This window comes from Rhinopithecus roxellana, chromosome 19 (genome assembly GCF_007565055.1).
Source record: "Rhinopithecus roxellana isolate Shanxi Qingling chromosome 19, ASM756505v1, whole genome shotgun sequence".
Lineage (NCBI taxonomy): Eukaryota > Metazoa > Chordata > Mammalia > Primates > Cercopithecidae > Rhinopithecus > Rhinopithecus roxellana.
The window spans coordinates 53858233-53870562 of NC_044567.1; the positions used below are offsets into that span (position 1 = coordinate 53858233).

Here is a 12330-nt window from a genome sequence, read left to right on the forward strand (position 1 = left end):
CATCAAGACTTTATGATAGACCAAAAAAGACCCTAAGCTGGGTTCAGATCAGTGTTCAGAGGAAGGGGGTGACTTTTATCTGGGGACAGGGAATGGTAGAGATGCTTGAAGGCAGAGATGGCACTTACTCTGGTGGGGTAGGATTGGGCACGAGGACAATGAAGACAAAGTCATTACAGGGTGGGTATGGGGAGCAGCATGAGCAAAGGCTCGGAGGCTGGATGCTAGGCTGGATTTGGGGAGTGGAAGGTGGCCGTAGTGATAGTACTGCTTTGCAGGTTCTGGGGTGAGGATGGGGTAAGGAGTGAGGGAGGTGAGAAGATTGGAGGGAGTGTTCACCTTCACCGTGGAGGTGCCTACGCCCCCCAGGCACAGGTCCCCTTTCAGATCCGCCACCTGGACTCTAGCCCGGCCTTTGCACATTCAGCCCTCACTGAGTCTTGGTCCTGGGGAAGCACCCCCTGCTCAGCTCCCCGGGTGAGGGTCATGAAGAGGGTGCAGTTTTTCTTTCCTTCCTGGCCTTAGGGCATTGCCATCTTCCTGCTGAGACCCTCGGATCTGCAGTCTATCCTCTCGGATGCCTGGTTTCACTTTGTCTTGTAAGTAGGTCTGGCCCCTTGGTTATTGCCCCACAGGCATGGTTGACGTCCTGTATGGCAGCTGCCGCGTCCCCCTTGAACAACCAGCCTACCGTGCCACTGTGTCCCAGTCACTCTGCCATGGTTACACGCCAGGGGTCTCCTGTCTTCCTCCCAGCAGGAGACACGTAGATGCCCATGGAGAGGGTCAGAAAACTTCAGGGCTGCCGGGTGCAGTGGCTCATGCCTGTAATTCCAGCACTCTGGGAGGCCGAGGTAGTGATGATGGCCGATTCCACCCGTCACAGAGCCCCAAGTAGAAGGCAGCATGGAGTGGAGAAGGCAGGAACAGGCTTAGCAGTCCTACTTACGGATTTTTTTTTTTTTAATTGAGATGGAGTTTCACTTTTGTTGCCCAGGCTGGAGTGCAATGGCGTGACCTCAGCTCACTGCAACCTCCACCTCCCGGGTTCAAGCGATTCTCCTACCTCAGCCTCCCGAGTAGCTGGGATTACAGATGTGCACCACCACACCTGGCTACTTTTTATATTTTTAGTAGAGATGGGGTTTTGCCATGTTGGTCAGGCTGGTCTTGAACTCCTGACCTCAAGTGATCTGCCCACCTCGGCCTCCCAGAGTGCTGGGATTTCAGGCGTGAGCTCCCGCGCCAGCCTCTTCTGCTTCTTATTTGTTTTGTTAGTGTGGAGGGAGACATTCTTCCTCATTTCAGTCTAAAATGCAGTTGATGAATCCGATGGTTTCTCTTACAACTGTGCCTGTGTTGTGACTTTGGTTAGCTATTTTATAATTTTGGAAACTGCCTGATGTTATAAGACAGTGTTTTTATCCCGATGTCTGCATATGACTGTGTAGGAGTAGATTTTGATTTTGTATGTTTGCGATATATTGTACTTAAACACATTTTAACCATGGGCCGGGCATGATAGCTCATGCTTGTAATCTCAGCACTTTGGGAGGCCAAGGTGGGCGGATCATCTGAGGTCAGGAGTTGAAAACCAGCCTGGTGAAACTCCCTCTCTCTACAAAAAATACAAAAATTAGCCGGGTGTGGTGGCATGTAACTGTAATCCCAGCTACTCGGGTGGCTGAGGCAGGAGAATTGCTTGAACCCAGGAGGCGGAGGCTGCAGTGAGCCGAGATCATGCCACTGTACTCCAGCCTGGGTGACACAGCAAGACTCTGTCTCTGCCTGCAGCCCCCCCACCCAAAAAAAACACCACAATTTAAAAAGTAGGGTTTGGGGGACTTTTGTTATAATTGGCTTATAAGTATAGATATTGGCAGTTTTTGTCATTTTGGTTAAAAATGCAATCTTTACCACATCTTTGGTCAACTCCAGTAGTTCTCAAATCAACATGGGAATCAGAAGTTTTGTGGGTGATTTAGATTATTTTTCTTTTTTTTTTTTTTTTTTTTTTTTTTGTAGAGACAAGGTCTCACTATGTTACTCAGGCTGGTCCTGAACTCCTGGCCTGAAGCGCTTCTCCTACCTCGGCCTCCCAAAGTGTTGGAATTACAGGCGTGAGCCACTACACCAGGCCCTTGTGGGTAATTTAAAAAATATATGGCCTCTGGGGCAGTACCCTAGAATCTTCTGCGGCCCTGTGGATGTGTGTTTTTTTTTTTTTAAGTCCCCACCAGTTGCAATCAGCTTGCCACAGGCTGTGACTGGCATCTGGCCCTGTCTCTACAGGCTGAATTCTATGGTAGCCAAATGGATCTGAGGCAGCCTGATTCCGGTCTCTTCAGCATCCATCACCGGGGTGATTGCTTAGGGGGTTTAAGGGAGGTTTGGGGGATTTGCATATCTTTGGCCTGATGCTGAGAAGTAAGTAAGGCCCGTGTTTCCTGTGTCTCCTGAACAGTTTTATCCAAGCTGTGCTTGTGATACTGTCTGTCTTCTTGTACTTGTTTGCCTACAAAGAGTACCTCGCCTGCCTTGTGCTGGCCATGGCCCTGGGCTGGGCGAACATGCTCTACTACACAAGGGGGTTCCAGTCCATGGGCATGTACAGCGTCATGATCCAGAAGGTGCGTTGGGAGCTGTGCCGGCGGGAGGGCCCTTTTTTAGATGGGGAAACTGAGATCTGGAGAGGAAGAGGGGTTTACCAAGGGGCAGGTCACTGCTCTTTCTCCCGAATGCCATGCGCTCCCTTTGCTTTCGGTCAGGCTTTCCGTGTCCAGACCTTAAATCCCCCAGGTTTGTGGGGCGCTGGGGAGGGGTACACTTTGTGGAGGAATGTTCTCACCCCTGGGCAGTGGCGTGCTGGTAAACATTTAACAACCGCTCTGTGTGTGTGTGTGTGTGTTGTGTGTGTGTGTGTGGGGGTGGAATATGTATATATATACATGTATGTACATATACACATACATATATAAATAATTATATATTTATAAATATCTATATTTTATATATAATAAAAATAATATATTTATATATATAAAATATATAAAAATTATATATTTTCCTATATAAAGGATGTGTATCACGCAATTTGCATATAATGAAAATATACAATACAGTTTATTGTAAATTCCACGTAGCCAAATCTTAGAATAATTTGTTGCTTTTTTTTTCTTTTTTTTTGAGACTGAGTCTTGCTCTGCTGCCCAGGCTGGAGTGCAGTGGTACGATCTTGGCTCACTGCAACCTCTTCCTCCTGGGTTCAAGCAATTCTCCCGCCTCAGCCTCCAGAGTAGCTGGGATCACAGGCACGCACCACCATGCCTGGATAATTTTTGTGTTTTTAGTGGAGATGGGGTTTCACCATGTTGGCCAGGATTGTCTTGAACTCCTGACCTCAGGTGATCCACCCGCCTCGGCCTCCCAAAGTGTTAGGATTACAGGTGTGAACCACCACGCCAGGCCTATTTGTTGCTTTTTATTGAATTCTAGTTTTTGTTGTCAACTTTTGGTTGCAATTGACAGAAGAGTGCTGTTCAGATATGAATGTTGGTTGAGATTTTTCTTTATAAGCAGTGATTAAAGTAAAACAAGATTTATGTTGAACTTTACTTGTTTATCAATGATGTGAGCAACTTCTTTGCTGAATTGGATACTAGTTTGCAAATATCAGAAGAATATTCGGTTGATATTTTTGTGCTATACACAATGTAAAGGCTGCGGACAGAACACTTTTTTTTTTTTTTTTTTTTTGAGACGGAGTCTCGCTCTGTCGCCCAGGCTGGAGTGCAATAGTGCGATCTCGGCTCACTGCAACCTCTGCCTCCTGGGCTCAAGCAATTCTCCTGCCCCAGCCTCCTGAGTAGCTGGGACTACAGGTGTGCGTCACCAGGCCCAGCTAATTTTTGTATTTTTAGTAGAGACGGGGTTTCACCATGTTGGCCAGGCTGGTCTCCAACTCTTGACCTCAGGTGATCTGCCCACCTCGGCCTTCCAAGGTGCTGGGGGCGGGTGGGGGGAAGCAGCAAATTATTTTTTATTTTTTTATTTTATCGTGTTTTTTTTTTTTGAGACGGAGTCTTGCTCTGTCGCCCAGGCTGGAGTGCAGTGGCCGGATCTCAGCTCACTGCAAGCTCCACCTCTTGGGTTTACGCCATTCTCCTGCCTCAGCCTCCCGAGTAGCTGGGACTACAGGCACCCGCCACCTTGCCCGGCTAGTTTTTTGTATTTTTTAGTAGAGACGGGATTTCACCGTGTTAGCCAGGATGGTCTCGATCTCCTGACCTTGTGATCCGCCCGTCTTGGCCTCCCAAAGTGCTGGGATTACAGGCTTGAGCCACTGCGCCCGGTCCAGCAATAAATTATTTTAAGACTCAACTGGCTATGTGGAATTTATAAAATGTGTTTTATAAATTAGGCACAGAGATATTAATGGCAATAACAGAACAATGGTAACAATGCACTGTAATAAAAGTAGGTGAGTATTGTCTCTCTCTTTCAGAATATTGTATTGTGTGTAAGATTTCTGGGTCTTAGTTGACCACAGGCAACCAAAACTGCAGAAAGTGAAATCGAAGAGAAGGGCAGACTACTGTTCTCCTCCCAGGGCCAGTTTCCAGCTACCAACATTATGTTACTGGACATGGGGTTAGGGAGAAATATGCAGATCCATGCCACTCTAGAATTCCCGCCATATGGCTATGGTAGAGATAAGTAACCTCAAAAGCACACACAATTGTAAATCCTCCTGAAATAACTGGACAGGGATGAGTTTTGAACATTTATTGTCTTTGTTTTATTTAATTAGATTAATTAATTAATTTTTTGAGACGGAGCCTTGCTCTGCCTCCCAGGCTGGAGTGCAGTGGCACGATCTAGGCTCCCTGCAACCTCTTCCTCCTGGGTTCAAGCAATTCTCCTGCCTCAGCCTCTAGAGTAGCTGGGATCAAAGGTGAGTGCCACCTTTGTATTTTTCTTTTTTTTTTTTTTTGTATTTTTGTATTTTTAGTAGAGACGGGGTTTTGCCATGTTGGCCAGGCTGGCCTCCAACTCCTGACCTCAGGTGACCCACCCACCTAGGCCTCTCAAAGTGTTGGGATTACAGGCGTGAGTCACTGTGCCCGGCTTGTCTCAGTTTTAAATATAACTTACTTTATTTAATTGTAAGTGTATATGGTTTAATTTTTTGGCAATACAAATAATAATTTATCCTCAACTTCTTTTTCTTTTTCTTTTTTTTTTTTGAGATGGAGTCTCGCTCTGTCGCCCAGGCTGGAGTGCAGTGGCGCGATCTCAGCTCACAGCAAGCTCCGCCTCCCGGGTTCACGCCATTCTCCTGCCTCAGCCTTCCAAGTAGCTGGGACTACAGGCGCCTGCCACCACACCCAGCTAATTTTTTGTATTTTTAGTAGAGACAGAATTTCACTGTGTTAGCCAGGATGGTCTTGATCTCCTGACCTCGTGATCCACCCGCCTCGGCCTCCCAAAGTACTGGAATTACAGGCATGAGCCTCTGTGCCCGGCCTTATCCCCGACTTTGTTGAGGTATAGTTGACATATGTAATAGTATAAATTTAAGATGTACAATGTGACGATTTGATATAGGTGTATATTGTGAAATGATTCCCAATTTCAAATTAGTTAACATACCCATCACCTCACATAGTTGCCGTTTCTTTGTGTGGTGAGAACGTTTATGATCTATTCTCTTAGCAAATTTCTAGTCCACAACACAGTATTGTTAACTATAGCCATCATGCTGTCCATTAGATCCCCAGGACTTATTCATCTTATAACTGAAAGTTTGATTTAGTTCTGAGTAATGGCTGTGTTTAACAACCAGCTCACAAGCTTCATGGGAATTTAACAGCTCTTGCGAGCTGTTCTGAGCTGGCTCCAGCATGCCACTGCCCCCAGGAAGTGTGAGGATTCCAGAAGTGAGACCCTGTGATGAAAGGTACAGGGTGAATCACAGGGAGAAGAGAACCTGGGGCTAGAGCAGAAACAGAAGGCTTCCTGGAGGAGGTGGGATTCAGAGCTGAGTGTTGGAGCATCAGGAGGATTTGGCTGGGGGAAGGGAGAGTGGCCCACGTGAGTGAGGAGATGGTTGGAGGGGAGGTGGGAGAAGGTGGGAAGCAGGAAGATCGGGGGACCGTGAATATGTGCTTGTATCTTACTCTTGAATTATGTTTATTTCTTTGTAGGTCATTTTGCATGATGTTTTGAAGTTCTTGTTCGTATATATCGTTTTTTTGCTTGGATTTGGAGTAGGTAATTGATTTATAAATGATAGTAACTCCCACATTTATAAACACTTTATTCAGATGTCAAAATGACAAAGCACATGGTGGACTCAGCAGCAATTAGACCAGCTACCAGTGGGGCACCTGCCAAGCTTGGCATTTTCCAAGCATTACCTTTTTACTTCTCTCAACAAGTTGATCAAGTGGGAGTCATCGCCCCGATCATAAGATAGCTGAGGCTTAGAGACTCCAGGATTTGAACCAGGCCAGCCACTCATAAACCAGCTTCACCGTGTGGTATACACCTCTGGTTTCCCATTCATTGCTTATGTGGCCCTCACGACCTAAGACAGGTCCTGCAAGTGTTTTCAGCCCGATTTTACAGATGGGGAAACTAAAGTCCACAGAAAGTCGACTGATGGTCTTTGCAAAGTAGGAGCAAAGTAATGCCCTGAGGCAACTTCCTTTGGGTTTCACATCATGGTGCTCTCACAGTATGCTTTAGATATAACTGTGAGAGCCTCTCTGGTCTGCTGGGACCAGGAAGGAGCCCCCTCTTAAAATCTCTCCATTTACGACAGAGGGAACAGCACCATCTGGTTGCATTTCTAACCTCTGCATAGAGAGATCGTTTTCCCCCACATACCAGTTGCTTTTTTTTCTTTTCTTCAGTGACCATTGACATTTGAAATTAGATAGCTGTGTCCATCTGTCTGGTACCTTTTCTGGGTCACAATTTGCTTATTTATTTGCTCCTTCACCTGCTTGTTTGTTAATCCATCGATTTACTCTCTCATTTAATTTGCTCATCCACCTATCTAGTCATCCATCCATCCATCCATCCATCCATCCATCCATCCATCCATCCATCTATTGATCCATCCAGTCATCCCTCCATCCATTCATCCATCCATTTAATCATCCATCCATCAACCCATCCATCCATCTAATCATCCATCCATCCATCCATCCATCCATCCATCCATCCATCTCATAATCTATCCAAGCATCCATCCATCTAATCATCCATCCATCTAATCATCCATCCATCCATCCATCCATCCATCCATCCATCCATCCATCCAATCATCCATCCATCCATCCATCCATCCATCCATCCATCCCTCCCTCCCTCCCTCCATCTATCCATCCAATCATCTATCTATCCATCCATCTAATCCCTCATCCATCCATCCATCCATCCATCCATCCATCCATCCATCCATTCATCCATCCAATCATCCATCTAATCATCCATCCATCCATCCATCCATCCATCCATCCATCCATCCATCCAGCAGTGAACCTCTACTGTGGTGTGTTAGAAAGAAGGAAAGTGTGAGCCTGGTCTTGCTCGTGGGGAACTCACAACAGAGCATTAGGAGGAGACTCAGGATCTTACAACCTTGAGGGAGATGACTTAGGCTAGAGGAAGTCAGGAGCTCAAAGACTAGCTGGGGAGTCAGGGACACACACATGGATTATAATTAGCAACTCTGCAAGGCTGGAAGTGATCAAGGGCCGACTGTGGGGTAGAGGAAGGAGAGAAGACTCTGGGCTTTGTTAGGTGGAAGGGCTTTCTGCAGGAGGCCAGGGCAGAGAAGTCAGCCTGATGAGGCTTTGGGAGGACCTGAAGCTTGAGATGGGATTTAATGGCCAGAGAGAAGGAGACAGCAGGCTTGTCGTGTGGGCAAATACATGCAAGCTTGTAGAGTAATTCACCAGGTGGAGAGCATCCTGTTATGTTCCCCTAGCCCTGGCCTCACTGATCGAGAAGTGTCCCAAAGACAATAAGGACTGCAGCTCCTATGGCAGCTTCAGCGACGCGGTGCTGGAACTCTTCAAGCTCACCATCGGCCTGGGTGACCTGAACATCCAGCAGAACTCCAAGTATCCCATTCTCTTTCTGTTCCTGCTCATCACCTACGTCATCCTCACCTTCGTTCTGCTCCTCAACATGCTCATTGCCCTGATGGGCGAGACTGTGGAGAACGTCTCCAAGGAGAGTGAGCGTATCTGGCGCCTGCAGGTGAGTCTAGGTGGAGACCCCAGTGTGGGGGCCTCCATGGAATTCATTTCAGCACATGGTCATTGACTACTGTCAGCACCAGTGGGTCTGTGGTGGGGCCTGAGAATCTGCACAAGCTCCTCAGTGTGTGGCCAGGTTTAAGGAAGCCTTAGCCTAGGTTCTTTGAGTGTAGGGTCTAGGAAGTGTGGCTGTGCAACGGCATGTGTAGAAAAACTCAGGCTTATGGGGGTGCTGTGCTCAGGGTTGACAGTGTGATGGGTGGATGTTGAAGTATGACCTTAGGTTGTATTAAGAGGAGTACAGCGCCTAGGACAATGGAGGTGACAGTTCTGCTCTATTCCATCCTGGCCTGAACACTTCTTACGTGCTGAGGAAACCAATGCATAGGATGGGTCCTGAGGTGGTAACCAGGTTTGGGAGAGGACTGGAGACTGCCTCTTAAGAAATAGTTGTTGGCGGCCGGGCATGGTGGCTCACCCCTGTAATCTTAGTACTTTGGAAGGCCGAGGCGGGTGGATCACCTGAGGTCAAGAGTTTGAGACCAGCTTGGCCAACCTGGTGAAACCTCATCTCTACTAAAAACACAAAAACTTGCCGGGTGTGGTAGTGGGTGCCTGTAATCCCAGCTACTCGGGAGGCTGAGGCAGGAGAATTGCTTGAACCCAGGAGGTGGAGGTTGCAGTGAGTCGAGATCACGCCATTGCACTCCAGCCTGGGTGACAGAGCAAAAACTCTGTCTCAAAAGAAGAAGAAAAAAAGAAATGCTTATTGATAAAGGTGAGAGTGCCTTCAGATATCTGCAGAGCAACCTGTGAAAGAGGGAGCAGACCCCTTCTGTGGTCCCAGAAGGCAGAGGTACATGGGGGTACTACAGGGAGAAAAACTTCGATGTGATACATGGAAGTTTCTCATTATTATTATAAAAAGGCCCTCCTTTTTTTTTTTTTTTTTTTTTTTTTGAGACAGGGTCTTGCTCTGTCACCCAGGCTGGAGTGCGATGGCATGATATCAGCTCACTGCAACCTCTGCCTCCCAGGCTCAAGCGATTCTCCCACCTCAGCCTCCCAAATAGCTAGGATTACAGGCACGCGCCACCATACCTGGGTCATTTTTGTATTTTTTGTAAAGATGGGGTTTCACCATGTTGCCCAGGCTGGCCTCATACTCGTGAGCTCAAAGCGATTCACCTGCCTCAGCCTCCCAGAGTGCTGGGATTACAGGTGTGAGCCACTGTCCTTGGCCAAGGCCCTCTTAATTGGTTTGTTGATACTGCTCAAGAGAGACTGGAAAAATTATGGCCAGGAAATAGCAGAGAGGTTCCAAGCCTGGGAGCGGGTGGGACTAAATGATGTTTGAATGGTCCTCTGCCATGGGATTCCAGGACCCCAGCACTGTCAGATAGGAAGCTCCTGCGCTTTCAGAAATATTATTTATATCATGGAGTTTCGCTCTGTCACCCAGGCTGGAGTGCAGTGGAGGGATCTCGGCTCACTGCAGCCTTCAACCCCTGGGTTCAAGTGATTCTCCTGCCTCAGCCTCCTGAGTTGCTGGGATTATAGACGCCTGATGCAGGCCCAGCTAATTTTTGTGTTTTCAGTACAGACAGGGTTTCACCATGTTGGCCAGGCTGGCCTCGAACTCCTGACCTCAGGTGATCCACCCGCCTTGGCCTCCCAAAGTGTTAGGATTACAGGCATGAGCCACTGCGCCTGGCTTGCTTTTTTGTCTTTGAATTCTGTAGATCAGCCAGACCCTTCTGATCCATTAAGCATGGGGCAAGGGGGGAGTGGGCTCGCTGACGGTGTGTGTGCACTTGTGTGTGCTTGTGAGTGCGAGTGCTTACTCCTTAGACTTGCTTATGTCCCCAGAGAGCCAGGACCATCTTGGAGTTTGAGAAAATGTTACCAGAATGGCTGAGGAGCAGATTCCGGATGGGAGAGCTGTGCAGAGTGGCTGAGGAGGATTTCCGACTGTGTTTGCGGTAACAAAGGGGGAAGGGCCCTGGGGTGGTGGGCTTTGGGGTGGGTAGAGAGGGGCCGGTCAGTGACAAGATGTTAGAGAAACAGTGCCGCTACTTGCTCACCATAACCACAGCTGCTGTCTCTTCCAGTGGCTTCCTCGGAAGAAGGAATTTGTTTATGGGGTTGTAGGGCCCTGGGATGGGAGTTCCTGAGCTCCCAAAGAGAAAGAGAAGGAGACTGCCAACAGTGGCTCCCCTCTCTGCCTTTTTTTTTTTTTTTCCTTTTTTTTCTGTTTTTGAGACAGAGTTTTGCTCTTGTTGTCCGGGCTGGAGTACAATGGCACGATCTTGGCTCACTGCAACCTCTTCCTCCTGGATTCAAGCAATTCTCCTGCCTCAGCCTCCTGAGTAGCTGGGATTACTGGCATGTGCCACTCCACCCAGCTAATTTTGTATTTTTAGTAGAGGCAGAGTTTCATCACATTGGTCAGGCTGGTCTCGAACTCCTGACCTCAGGTCATCCACCCACCTTGGCCTCCCAAAGTGCTGGGATTACAGGCGTGAGCTACCATGCCCAGCCCCTCTCTCTGCCTTTTTGAAAGTGCCTCTATGGTCTCTCTCTGTTTGCTATCTGGTTTAGGGAAGATCTGCCTGCTTGACCCTCCTTTTCCTGCTGTTTACCTGTGTGAGTTCCTGTGACCCCAGGTGACTTAAGTCCCATTTTGCCCCTGGCAGATGGAAAGTGACACGGCTACTTTGACAGATCTCTGGCTTATTTGTTTATTTATTTATTTTTTAAAAGTCCTTACTTATTCCATGACCACCTTTTCTTTTTCCCTCCCTCCCTCCCTCCCTCCCTTCCTCCCTCCCTTCCTTCCTTCCTTCCCTCCTTCCTTCCTTCCTTCCTTTCCTCCTTCCTTCCTTCCTTCCTTTCGAGTTCCAGGCTGGAGTGCAGTGGTGCAATCTCTGCTCACTGCAACCTCGGCCTCCCCAGTTCAAGCGATTCTTATGCCTCAGCCTCCCCAGTAGCTGGGACTACAGGCACACGCCACCACACCTGGATAATTTTTGTATGTTTAGTAGAGACGGGGTTTCATCATGTTGTCCAGGCTGGTCTTGAACTCCTGGCCTCAAGTGATCCACCTGCCTTGGCCTCCCAAAGTACTGGGATTACAGGCATAAGCCACCGTGCCCGGTTCCATGACCACCTTTTCTGATAAGCCCACCTCCTCCTACCCTGACCCAGCTGCCTGAGCCTATGGACCACCTTCTTTGAGTATGACCTTAACCCACTTCTCTAAAACCCCACCCCCTGGAAAGCTTCATTTCTGACTGCAATGATTACCCTAATGAACATTTCTGATGTCGCCACCTTCACTCTAGAGACCTTCTCTGGATGTGAATTTAAGTCACATCAATGCCTGTGGTTGTATTCGAACACCTCAGACGCCACCCACTCTTGTTACGGCATAGACCCTAACCACAGGCTCTTCGTGCCTCCTCAACCCCAGCTACACTTGGAGTTTAATCTTCACACCCTCGCGGCCCGGGCCCTCCCTCTGTCTGTCCCCGCTTCCCCTTGAGCTGTCACCAGTCAGGCACAGCTGCTGTTGTCTGAAGTTGGACCCTTTATACCTGTCTAAGTAACTTACAGGATTTCTGAGTTCCCTACAATGGAAGGAGAACTGATTCTCTGAGGCCTGGGGACATGGAGATGGGGATAGAGTTCAAATTCCAACAACGCTGGTGTGACCACTGGGGTCAGGGGTGCTCCTGATCTCTAGGACAGACAGAAGGGGAGCTGTGTAGACACCAGGACGTCCCAAACCAGGGTTATTTGTTTGCACTCAGTGAGGCACTGGTGAAATAGTAAGAATGATGATGCCACTTGCAGGATCAATGAGGTGAAGTGGACTGAATGGAAGACGCACGTCTCCTTCCTTAACGAAGACCCGGGGCCTGTAAGACGAACAGGTACTGTTGCTGTGAGGTGACATGGTGTCCACTCCTGTCTCAGATCACATAACCTTGGGCAGATCAAATCTAAGGGTCCTGACTTTCCCCATCTGTCAAATGGGAGGGTTGAATGGAAATGC

At 48.1% G+C, this 12330-nt stretch overlaps 1 protein-coding gene across 1 annotated transcript in view; it reads left to right on the forward strand.

The window, feature by feature from the left end:
* TRPV3 (transient receptor potential cation channel subfamily V member 3) overlaps positions 1-12330 on the forward strand; it is a 47356-nt gene that overhangs the window by 33646 nt on the left and 1380 nt on the right. Inside the window, exons 12-17 of the mRNA XM_010382221.2 lie at positions 526-599; positions 2465-2630; positions 6207-6273; positions 8000-8274; positions 10143-10255; positions 12129-12208. Coding sequence (XP_010380523.1) covers positions 526-599; positions 2465-2630; positions 6207-6273; positions 8000-8274; positions 10143-10255; positions 12129-12208 — 775 coding nt within the window. The remainder of the gene's footprint in view (positions 1-525; positions 600-2464; positions 2631-6206; positions 6274-7999; positions 8275-10142; positions 10256-12128; positions 12209-12330) is intronic.